Source organism: Ranitomeya imitator, chromosome 5 (genome assembly GCF_032444005.1).
Source record: "Ranitomeya imitator isolate aRanImi1 chromosome 5, aRanImi1.pri, whole genome shotgun sequence".
NCBI classification, from domain to species: domain Eukaryota; kingdom Metazoa; phylum Chordata; class Amphibia; order Anura; family Dendrobatidae; genus Ranitomeya; species Ranitomeya imitator.
The window spans coordinates 145574583-145587503 of NC_091286.1; the positions used below are offsets into that span (position 1 = coordinate 145574583).

At 43.8% G+C, this 12921-nt stretch overlaps 1 protein-coding gene across 2 annotated transcripts in view; it reads left to right on the forward strand.

Annotated features, from left to right (window-relative positions):
- The window catches only part of WTAP (WT1 associated protein), a 94900-nt gene that overhangs the window by 25839 nt on the left and 56140 nt on the right, over positions 1-12921 (forward strand). For both annotated transcript variants that reach the window (XR_011321928.1, XM_069769197.1), the window contains exons 2-3: positions 11727-11762; positions 11897-11952. Coding sequence is in view for 1 of the 2 variants with exons in the window: in XM_069769197.1 (XP_069625298.1) it covers positions 11733-11762; positions 11897-11952 (86 nt within the window). In the remaining variant the exon portion in view is untranslated. The remainder of the gene's footprint in view (positions 1-11726; positions 11763-11896; positions 11953-12921) is intronic.

Genomic DNA, 12921 nt, shown 5'->3' on the forward strand with positions numbered 1-12921 from the left:
AGCGGGAAAGACGGCGGAGGGTGAGTATAGCAGGTTTTTTTTTTATTTTTATTATTATTATTTTTAACATGACATATTTTTACTCTTGATGCTGCATAGGCAGCATCAAGAGTAAATAGTTGGGGACACACAGGGTTAATAGCAGCGGTAACTGAGTGCGTTACACCGCGGGCCATTACCGCTGCCATTAACCCTGTGTGAGCGGTGAGTGGAGGGGATTACGGAGCGCCGGGCAGTGAGTGCAGGGGAGGAACTAATCGGACTGTGGCCGTCGCTGATTGGTCGCGGCAGCCATGACAGGCAGCTGCCGAGACCAATCAGCGAATGAATAACCGTGACAGAAGGACAGACAGACGGAAGTACTCCTTAGACAATTATGTATATAGATATTGGGTTCAGTAGCTCAGTGCAGGCGGCGGTGACAGGTTCCCTTAAATCTTTATTATCAGTTTTGTGTTAGAGATTCTCGTGCCCTAAGACAGGGTTCATGTATGTGGTCCTCTGATTATATATTCATAATGCAGGCTGCTGATAGGTCACTGATCCCTTACATATTGAATACCTGTATATGCTGCAGAGAAAAAAACCTTCTGCGGGCAGGTGCCAGCCTAGGACCCTGCGCTGCAGCATAATCACATGGTTACTCTGCACTAAATTCCCTTTTGCAGATTTACTTGAGCGACATAAAAAAAAAAAAGAGTAATTTTGAAAATAGCGCCCACAGCACCTGCGCAACAGCAGCTATCGGATCTCCATGCAAACCGATAGCTGCTATTGTGCAGTCACCATTTTCAAACTTTTATTTATTTTTTTTTTTTTTTTACCCCGCTCATCTGCAAAATGGAATACTTGCACAGTAAACATGTGATTATGCTGTAGCTCAGGTACCACGGCTGGCACCAGCTTTCAGGGGGTGTGTGTGTGTGTGTGTGTGTGTGTGGGGGGGGGGGGGGTTGTGTTGTATGTGATTGTAATTAATATGCAAACTAAGGGGCGGGTCAGTGAGGGATCAGTGACCTGTCAACAGTCTGCATTATGAATACATGATCAGAGCACCACATACACCAACACCAACCCCCCCTTAGGGCACGAGCATGTCATTAACAGAAAACTGAAAAAAATAAAGATTAAACAACCACAAGACGGATTTCAGCAGCCAAGGTATAATTTTTATTCAGAATAACAGCGCCGACCACCTGACACTAATTGTAGGTTACTATGCACAATTCTGCTGACTGGTTCCCTTTAAAAAATAGCAGCCTCCACGGACCTGGTAAATACAAACTATTTCCATGATGTGACCAGAACATGCACAAACTGGTGAAAAGTCCTCTTCTAATATTATTATACCAAAGGCCTTCAGCTTGAGAAATGGAAATATGGCAGGTTCAGATGCTCAAGCCTTAACCCCTTAATGACTACCAATACACTGACCTGTAATATAAGAGAAATAGCCTTATCTGACAGGTGACAATCCAGCAGCTGTCGGCTGTACACTGTAGCTGACAGCTTGCTGCATCAGCCACAATCAGTGTTGGCACCGATCACGGCCGTTTGATGCTGCTGTCAATAATGACTACAGCATCTAAATGGTTAATAGTGTGGGGGGGCCCTCTTCGACTCCATTGGCACCCTGAGACCTTGATCATGTGGTCTTGATGCTTGTCATACTAGTTCATAGCCAAATAGTGGCCAGAGTCTGCAAGCTATAGTGGCCTGTTCAGAAGTTAGCGCCATTTAGGTGGTGAAAATCAACTTTTTTTTTTTTTTCCAGTTATGCCACTTTGCATTAATTCCTGAAAAGCACCTGAAGGTTTAATAAACCATCTGAAAGCAATTTTAAAAACATTAAAGGGTTTTTTTATGGTATCACTTTTGGGGGTTTCAAATATATAGGACCCCCAAAGTCACTTCGAAACTGAACAGGTCCCTAAAGAAAAATGACTGCTACATTATTAAACCTCCTAAATTGCTAGCAAAATAAAACTTCAAAAATGGTGCTGAGTTAAGCAGACATGAGGGAAATGTTGTTTATTAATATTTTTGTGTGGTATGACTGGATTAAAGGGATATACAAAAAAAGGTTGCACTCTATCTTGCCAAAACACGTCAAATATGAAATACATGAAATATGAATAGCAAAATGGCTTTTTGAAAATTAGGATTTTTTTTTTTAATACGCTTAGCACAGAATTTGGCCAAATAGTGTGAGCCCATCAACCATTGTCAAGGTGGTCTCATTAAACTGATGGGTACCTGACCTCCCTGTCCAAATGTGAACACACTACCATCTGGTTTTTAATTACATCTAATCACACTTGGTTCCGGCCAACCCATATGTAGGCTTTGCTGAGAGAGGTGTCCATATTCACCCAAGCATGCAGACATTAGCCTTCGGTAAGTGTTCACAATAAGTAACATTTCCCACATGTCTACTTTACATCAGCACAATTTTGGAACCAAAAATTTTTTTTCTTAGGGAGTTATAAGGGTTAAAAGTTGACCAGCAATTTCTCATTTCTACGACACCATTTTATTTTAGGGACCACATCTCATTTGAAGTCATTTTGAGGGGTCTATATGATAGAAAATACCCAAGTGTTGCACCATTCTAAAAACTACACCCCTCAAGGTGCTCAAAACCATATTCAAGAAGTTTATTAACCCTTCTGGAGCTTCACAGGAATTTTTTGAATGTTTAAATAAAAATGAACATTTAACTTTTTTTCACAAAAAATTTAATTCAGCTCCAATTTGTTTAATTTTACCAAGGATAACAGGAGAAAATAGACCCCAAACCTTGTTGTACATTTTGTCCTGAGCACGACAATACCCCACATGTGGGGGTAAACCACTGTTTGGGCGCATGGCAGAGCTCGGAAGCGAAGGAGCGCCATTTGACTTTTCAATGCAAACTTGACTGGAATTGAGATGGGACGCCATGTTTCGTTTGGAGAGCCCCTGATGTGCCTAAACATTGAAACCCCCCCACAAATGACACCATTTTGGAAAGTAGACCCCTTAAGGAACTTATCTAGATGTGTGGTGAGCACTTTGACCCACCAAGTGCTTCACAGAAGTTTATAATGTAGAACCGTAAAAATAAAAAATCATATTTTTTCACAAAAATTAACTTTCCGCCCCCAATTTTTTATTTTCCCAAGGGTAAGAGAAGAAATTGGACCCCAAAAGTTGTTGTACAATTTGTCCTGAGTATGCTGATACCCCATATGTGGGGGTAAACCACTGTTTGGGCGGATGGGAGAGCTCGGAAGGGAAGGAGCGCCGTTTGACTTTTCAATGCAAAATTGACAGGAATTGATATGGGACGCCATGTTGCGTTTGGAGAGCCACTGATGTGCCTAAACATTGAAACCCCCCACAAGTGACACCATTTTGGAAAGTAGACCCCCTAAGGAACTTATCTAGATGTGTGGTGAGCACTTTGACCCACCAAGTGCTTCACAGCAGTTTATAATGCAGAGCCGTGAAAATTGAAAAAAAAAATATTTCCCCCCAAAATTATTTTTTAGCCCCCAGTTTTGTATTTTGCCGAGGGTAAGAGGAGAAATTTGACCCCAAAAGTTGTTGTCCAATTTGTCCTGAGTACGCTGATACCCCATATGTTGGGGGGAACCACCGTTTGAGCGCATGGGAGGGCTCGGAAGGGAAGGAGTGCCATTTGGAATGAGGACTTAGATGGAATTGTCTGCAGGCGTCACATTGCGTTTGCAGAACCCCTAATGTACCTAAACAGTAGAAATCCCCCACAAGTGACGCCATATTGGAAACTAGACCCCCATGGAACTTATCTAGATGTGTTGTGAGAACTTTGAACCCCCAAGTGTTTCACTACAGTTTATAACGCAGAGCCGTGAAAATAAAAAATCTTTTTTTTCCCACAAAAATTATTTTTTAGCCCCCAGTTTTGTATTTTCCCAAGGGTAACAGGAGAAATTGGACTGCAAAAGTTGTTGTCCTATTTGTCCTGAGTACGCTGATACCCCATATGTTGGGGTAAACCCCTGTTTGGGCACACGGGAGAGCTCGGAAGGGAAGGAGCACTGTTTTACTTTTTCAACGCAGAATTGGCTGGAATTGAGATCGGACGCCATGTCGCGTTTAAAGAGCCCCTGATGTGCCTAAACAGTGGAAACCCCCCAATTATAACTGAAACCCTAATCCAAACACACCCCTAACCCTAATCCCAACAGTAACCCTAACCACACCTCTAACCCTGACACACACCTAACCCTAATCCCAACCCTATTCCCAACTGTAAATGTAATCTAAACCCTAATCGTAACTTTAGCCCCAACCCTAACTGTAGCCTTAACCCTAGCCCCAACCCTAACTTTAGCCCCAACCCAAACTGTAACCCTAGCCCTAACCTTAGCCCTAACCCTAACTTTAGCCCCAACCCTAAATGTAGCCCCAACCCTAACCCTAGCCCTAACCCTAACCCTAGCCCAAGCCCTAACCCTAACCCTAATGGAAAAATGGAAATAAATACATTTTTTTAATTTTTCCCTAACTAAGGGGGTGATGAAGGGGGGTTTGATTTACTTTTATAGCGGGTTTTTTAGCGGATTTTTATGATTGGCAGCCGTCACACACTGAAAGACGCTTTTTATTGCAAAAAATATTTTTTGCGTTACCACATTTTGAGAGCTATAATTTTCCCATATTTTGGTCCACAGAGTCATGTGAGGTCTTGTTTTTTGCGGGACGAGTTGACGTTTTTATTGGTAACATTTTCGGGCACGTTACATTTTTTGATCGCTTTTTATTCCGATTTTTGCGAGGCAGAATGACCAAAAAACAGCTATTCATGAATTTCTTTTGGGGGAGGCGTTTATACCGTTCCGTGTTTGGTAAAATTGATAAAGCAGTTTTATTCTTCGGGTCAGTACGATTACAGCGACACCTCATTTATATCATTTTTTTATGTTTTGGCGCTTTTATATGATAAAAACTATTTTATAGAAAAAATAATCATTTTTGCATCGCTTTATTCTCAGGACTATAACTTTTTTTTTTGCTGATGATGCTGTATGGCGGCTCGTTTTTTGCGGGACAAGATGACGCTTTCAGCGGTATCATGGTTATTTATATCTGTCTTTTTGATCGCGTGTTATTCCACTTTTTGTTCGACGGTATGATAATAAAGCGTTGTTTTTTTTTTGTTTTTTTTTCTTTTCTTACGGTGTTTACTGAAGGGGTTAACTAGTGGGCCAGTTTTATAGGTCGGGTCGTTACGGACGCGACGATACTAAATATGTGTACTTTTATTGTTTTTTTTTTTTTATTTAGATAAAGAAATGTATTTAGGGGAATAATATATATATATTTTTTTTCATTATTTAGGAATTTTTTTTTTTTTTTTTACACATTTTGAAAATTTTTTTTTTAACTTTTTTACATTGTCCCAGGAGGGGGACATCAGATCAGTGATCTGACAGTGTGCACAGCACTCTGTCAGATCACTGATCTGACATGCAGCGCTGCAGCCTTCACAGTGCCTGCTCTGAGCAGGCTGTGAAGCCACCTCCCTCCCTGCAGGACCCGGATCTGTGGCCATCTTGGATCCGGGGCTGGAGGAAGCAGGGAGGGAGGTGAGACCCTCGCAGCAACGCGATCACATCGCGTTGCTGCGGGGGGCTCAGGGAAGCCCGCAGGGAGCCCCCTCCCTGCGGGAAGCTTCCCTATACCGCCGGCACATCGCAATCATCTTTGATCGCGGTGTGCCAGGGGTTAATGTGCCGGGGGCGGTCCGTGACCGCTCCTGGCACATAGTGCCGGATGTCAGCTGCGATAAACAGCTGACACCCAGCCGCGATCGGCGGCGCTCCCCCCGTGAGCGCCGCCGATCGCGCTGGACGTACTATCCCGTCCGTGGTCATGGGGGCCCACCCCACCTCGACGGGATAGTACGTCCCATGTCAGAAAGGGTTAAAGACCTTGCCGTTTTTTGCAATTCTGACCAGTGTCCCTTTATGAGGTAATAACTCAGGAACGCTTCAACGGATCCTAGCGGTTCTGAGATTGTTTTTTCGTGACATATTGGGCTTCATGTTAGTGGTAAATTTAGGTCAATAAATTCTGCGTTTATTTGTGATAAAAAACGGAAATTTGGCGAAAATGTTGAAAATTTCGCAATTTTCACATTTTGAATTTTTATTCTGTTAAACCAGAGAGTTAAGTGACACAAAATAGTTAATAAATAACATTTCCCACATGTATACTTTACATCAGCACAATTTTGGAAACAAATTTTTTTTTTTGCTAGGAAATTATAAGGGTTAAAATTTGACCAGCGATTTCTCATTTTTACAACGAAATTTACAAAACCATTTTTTTTAGGGAACACCTCACATTTGAATTTAGTTTGAGGGGTCTATATGGCTGAAAATACCCAAAAGTGACACCATTCTAAAAACTGCACCCCTCAAGGTACTCAAAACCACATTCAAGAAGTTTATTAACCCTTCAGGTGCTTCACAGCAGCAGAAGCAACATGGAAGGAAAAAATGAACATTTAACTTTTTAGTCACAAAAATTATCTTTTAGCAACAATTTTTTTATTTTCCCAATGGTAAAAGGAGAAACTGAACCACGAAAGTTGTTGTCCAATTTGTCCTGAGTACGCTGATACCTCATATGTGGGGGTAAACCACTGTTTGGGTGCATGGCAGGGCTTGGAAGGGAAGGAGCGCCATTTGACTTTTTGAATGAAAAATTGGCTCCACTATTTAGCGGACACCAGGTCACGTTTGGAGAGCCCCCGTGTGCCTAAAAATTGGAGCTCCCCCACAAGTGACCACATTTTGGAAACTAGAGCCCCCAAGGAACTTATCTAGATGCATAGTGAGCACTTTAAACCCCCAGGTGCTTCACAAATTGATCCGTAAAAATGAAAAAGTACTTTTTTTTAACAAAAAAATTATTTTAGCCTCAATTTTTTCATTTTCACATGGGCAACAGGATAAAATGGATCCTAAAATTTGTTGGGCAATTTCTCCTGAGTACACCAATACCTCACATGTGGGGGTAAACCACTGTTTGGGCACATGGTAAGGCTCGGAAGGGAAGGCGCGCCATTTGACTTTTTGAATGGAAAATTAGCTCCAATTGTTAGCGGACACCATGTCGCGTTTGGAGAGCCCCTTTGTGCCTAAACATTGGAGCTCCCCCACAAGTGACCCCATTTTGGAAACTAGGCCCCCCAAGGAACTTATCTAGATGCATATTGAGCACTTTAAACCCCCAGGTGCTTCACAGAAGTTTATAATTCAGAGCCATGAAAATAAAAAATAATTTATCTTTCCTCAAAAATGATTTTTTTAGCCTGGAATTTCCTATTTTGCCAAGGGTAATAGGAGAAATTGGACCCCAAATGTTGTTGTCCAGTTTGTCCTGAGTACGCTGATACCCGATATGTGGGGGTAAACCACTGTTTGGGCGCGGAAGGGAAGGCACGCCATTTGGCTTTTTAAATGGAAAGTTGGCTCCAATCATTAGCGGACACCATGACACGTTTGGAGAGCCCCTGTGTGCCTAAACATTGGAGATCCCCCAGAAATGACCCCATTTTGGAAACTAGACCCCCAAAGGAACTAATCTAGATGTGTGGTGAGGATTTTGAACCCCCACGTGTTTCACAGAAGTTTATAACGCAGAGCCATGAAAATAAAATACAATTTTTTTTCTCAAAAATGATTTTTAGCCTGCAATTTTTTATTTTCCCAAGGGTAACAGGAGAAATTTGACCCCAAAAGTTTTTGTCCAGTTTCTCCTGAGTACGCTGATACCCCATATGTGGGGGTAAACCACTGTTTGGGCACATGCCGGGGCTCGGAAGTGAAGTAGTGACGTTTTGAAATGCAGACTTTGATGGAATGCTCTGTGGCGTCACGTTGCGTTTGCAGAGCCCCTGATGTGGCTTAACAGTAGAAACCCCCCACAAGTGACCCCATTTTGGAAACTAGACCCCAAAAGGAACTTATCTAGATGTGTGGTGAGCACTTTGAACCCCCAAGTGCTTCACAGAAGTTAATAATGCAGAGCCGTGAAAATAATAAATACGTTTTCTTTCCTCAAAAATAATTATTTAGCCCAGAATTTTTTAATTTTCCCAAGGGTAACAGGAGAAATTTGACCCCAATATTTGTTGTCCAGTTTCTCCTGAGTACGGTGATACCCCATATGTGGGGGTAAACTACTGTTTGGGCACATGCCGGGGCTCGGAATTGAAGTAGTGACGTTTTGAAATGCAGACTTTGATGGAATGGTCTGCGGGCGTCACGTTGCGTTTGCAGAGCCCCTGGTGTGCCTAAACAGTAGAAACCCCCCCACAAGTGACCCCATTTTAGAAACTAGACCCCGAAAGGAACTTATCTAGATATGTGATGAGCACTTTGATCCCCCAAGTGCTTCACAGACGTTAACAACGCAGAGCCGTGAAAATAAAAAATAATTTTTCTTTCCTCAAAAATGTTTTAGCAAGCATTTTTTTATTTTCACAAGGGTAACAGGAGAAATTGGACCCCAGTAATTGTTGCGCAGTTTGTCCTGAGTACACGGATACCCCATATGTGGGGGTAAACCACTGTTTGGGCACACGTCGGGGCTCGGAAGTGAGGGAGCACCATTTGACTTTTTGAATGCAAGTTTGGCTGGAATCAATGGTGGCGCCATGTTGCGTTTGGAGACCCTTGATGTGCCTAACCCCAACACACCCCTAACTCTAATCCAAACTGTAGCCATAACCCTAATCACACCCCTAACCACAACCCTAATTCCAACCCTAACCCTAAGGCTATGTGCCCACGTTGCGGATTCGTGTGAGATTTTTCAGCATCATTTTTGAAAAATCCGCGGGTAAAAGGCACTGCGTTTTACCTGCGGATTTTCCGCGGATTTCCAGTGTTTTTTGTGCGGATTTCACCTGCGCATTCCTATTGAGGAACAGGTGTAAAACGCTGCGGAATCCGCACAAAGAATTGACATGCTGCGGAAAATACAACGCAGTGTTTCCGCGCTGTATTTTCCGGACCATGGGCACAGCGGATTTGGTTTTCCATAAGTTTACTTGGTACTGTAAGCCTGATGGAACACTGCTGCGAATCCGCAGCGGCAAATCCGCTGCGGATCCGCAGCCAAATCCGCACCGTGTGCACATAGCCTAATTCTAAAGGTATGTGCACACGCTGCGGAAAACGCTGCGGATCCGCAGCAGTTTCCCATGAGTTTACAGTTCAATGTAAACCTATGGGAAACAAAAATCGCTGTACACATGCTGCGGAAAAACTGCACGGAAACGCAGGGGTTTACATTCCGCAGCATGTCACTTGTTTCTGCGGATTCCGCAGTGGTTTTACAACTGCTCAAATAGAAAATCGCAGTTGTAAAACCTCAGTGAAATGCGCAGAAAAAACGCGGTAAATCCGCCATAAATCCGCAGTGGTTTAGCACTGCGGATTTATCAAATCCGCAGCGGAAAAATCCGCAGAGGACCAGAATACGTGTGCACATACCGAAACCCTAACCCTACCCCTAACCCTACCCCTATTCTAACATTAGTGGAAAAAAAAATTCTTTATTTTTTTATTGTCCCTACCTATGGGGGTGACAAAGGGGGGGGGGTCATTTATTATTTTTTTTATTTTGATCACTGTGATAGATTATATCTCAGTGATCAAAATGCACTTTGGAACGAATCTGCCGGCCGGCAGATTCGGCGGGCGCACTGCGCATGCGCCCGCCATTTTGGAAGATGGCGGCGCCCAGGGAGAAGACGGACGGACCCCGGCAGGATCGGTAAGTATGATGGGGGGGGGGGGGGGGGGGGGATCGGAGCATGGGGGGGTGGATCGGAGCACGGGGGTGGGGTGGGGGTGGAACGGAGCACGGGGGGGGGGGTGGAACGGAGCACGGGGGGGGGGGTGGAACGGAGCACGGGGGGGGGGGGTGGAACGGAGCACGGGGGGGGGGGTGGAACGGAGCACGGGGGGGTGGATCGGAGCACGGGGGGTGGATCGGAGCACGGGGGTGGATCGGAGTGCAGGGGGGGTGATTGGAGCACGGGGGGAGCGGACAAGAGCACGGGGGGAGCGGAGCACAGGAAGGAGGGGAGCCGGAGCAGTGTACCGGACAGATCGGAGGGCTGGGGGGGCGATGGGTGGGGTGGGGGCACATTAGTGTTTCCAGCCATGGCCGATGATATTGCAGCATCGGCCATGGCTGGATTGTAATATTTCACCAGTTATAATAGGTGAAATATTACAAATCGCTCTGATTGGCAGTTTCACTTTCAACAGCCAATCAGAGCGATCGTAGCCATGGGGGGGTGAAGCCACCCCCCCTGGGCTAAACTACCACTCCCCCTGTCCCTGCAGATCGGGTGAAATGGGAGTTAACCCTTTCACCCGATCTGCTGGGACGCGATATTTCCATGACGCCACATAGGCGTCATGGGTTGGATTGGCACCGACTTTCATGACGCCTACGTGGCGTCATGGGTCGTGAAGGGGTTAAAAAAAAAAACTTTGAACAAATTTATTATAGTTTTATAACAAAACGTAAAACATATCAACTTAAATTTATCATTATCCAGTATAATGTGTCCCCGAAAAAACAATCTCAAAATCGGAGGGATCTGTTGAAGCATTCCAGAGTTATTACTACTTAAAGTGACAGATGTCCGATTTTAAAAAATTGGCCCGGTCACTAAGAGGTTAAAGTACTATATAATTTATCAATCATTTTAAAATAGTGGAAATCCCTTTTAATGCTTTACTGTATATTGGATCTGACTAGCTGAGCCATCTTTATTTCCCTTCAGGAGATTTGTGCTGCTTATGCCCTTTTGTTGTGTTCTTCACCAAATGTACATCACATTGTGGGGTGTGCAGCTATGATAGCGTAGTCAAGGATCTGGCTGGGATAAAACTAGTGTACAATTGGAGGAGGGAGAGCTGAAAGAGATTCCATGCAACTGAAGATGTTCCAACCTTAGACGTTTCTGAATTATCCACAGAATATGCCTTAAATATCTGAATATCTAAATCTCTCCTCTGGGATCTGCACCGGTCTCCAGAAAGGGGTGACCCAGTGATTGTGGTGACTGGCCACTTGCCGGCACATGCAGGTGAAGACTGAATGGAGATGGGGCCAAGCCTGTGTACAGCTTCCTCCTTTCACATCTATTGCCATTTAGGAAACAGCAGAGGCCTTTACTTTCTGCAATTTCTTGATCAGACAGCAGAGAGGATACAATTTACCTTGGCTGTTTTTTTGTTTGTTTTTTAACCTTCGTCCGGCTGAGTAGGTACAATTGTAACTATTCCGTTTTAAAATTGCAATAACTTTTTTTTTCGAAAAGCCGTAGAGGGCTGAAATTTCGTGACATCTCTGCAGTTTTTGTCCAGAATATAATGGCCAAATTTCAATAAAATACATATGAAGGTACAATTGTACCTCTGCAGCCTGTTAACATTGTAAAATTATGCAGCCTGACGAAGGTTAAGTGTGAGGGGGACAGGCTGTGATTCATTAATTCAAAATCCATTTTGTTCATGAAATTCCATGTCTTTGCCCTCCTAATAGTTATTTGTGTGCTAAATGTGACACTAGTTGTTTTGTTTTTGCTTTGTTGCTTATTGGTGTCATAGGTCAATATTTCCTGGTAAATTAACTTATAATGTGTGTGGTTTTTTTCTCCATAGGTCACAATGACCAACGAAGAACCACTTCTGAAAAAGGTTGGTGTAATATGCCATTTTATCAGTTTTACTTTAGCTCTAGAAGGGTTTCTTGTCTGTTTTTTTTTTTTTTTTTTTTTTCTTTCTTTTTTTTTTTCAATTGAGCTCAATACTGTACATTTGGCCTTGTGCAGGTTCGCCTCAACGAAGCAGATTTCAAAGTCTTACCAAGGGAAGAACTTCTTCAAAGGTATAAAATGTACTGCTCTGGTTATACAGAACATTGCTCTGTATTAAGTTTTATCCTTGTTCTAGGACATGTATAATACATTAGATACATATTTTGCACACATTGTTTTGCGTGTTATAATATTATTATTATTATAGCGCCATTTATTCCATGGCGCTCTACATGTGAGGAGGGGTATACATAATAAAAACAAGTTCAATAATCTTGAACAATACAAGTCACAACTGGTACAGGAGGAGAGAGGACCCTGCCCGCGAGGGCTCACAATCTACAAGGGATGGGTGAGGATACTGTAGGTAAGGATAGAGCTGGTCGTGCAGTGGTTTGGTCGATTGGTGGTTACTGCAGGTTGTAGGCTTGCCGGAAGAGGTAGGTCTTCAGGTTCTTTTTGAAGGTTTCGGTGGTAGGTGAGTCTGATATGTTGTGGTAGAGAGTTCCAGAGTAGGGGTGATGCGTGAGAGAAATCTTGTATGCAATTGTGGGAAGAGGAGATAAGAGGGGAGTAGAGAAGGAGATATTGTGAGGATCGGAGGTTGCATGCAGGAAAGTTTTGGGAGACGAGGTCACAGATGTTATGGAGGAGACAGGTTGTGGATGGCTTTGTATGTCATGGTTCGCCTTTTGTACTGGAGTCTCTGGGTAATGGGGAGCCAGTTAAGGGATTGACAGAGGGGATAGGCCGGGGAATAGCGGGGGGACAGGTGCATTAGTCGGGCAGCTGAGTTTAGAATAGATTGAAGGGGTGCGAGAGTGTTCGAGGGGAGGCCACAGAGCAGGAGGTTACAGTAGTCAAGGCGAGAGATGATGACGGCATGGACTAGGATTTTTGCAGATTCTTGGTTTAGGAATGTACGGATCCGTGAAATATTTTTGAGTTGAAGGCGGCAGGAAGTGGAAAGGGCTTGGATATGCGGTTTGAAGGAGAGATCAGTGTCAAGGATTACCCGAGACAGCGAGCTTGTGGGACTG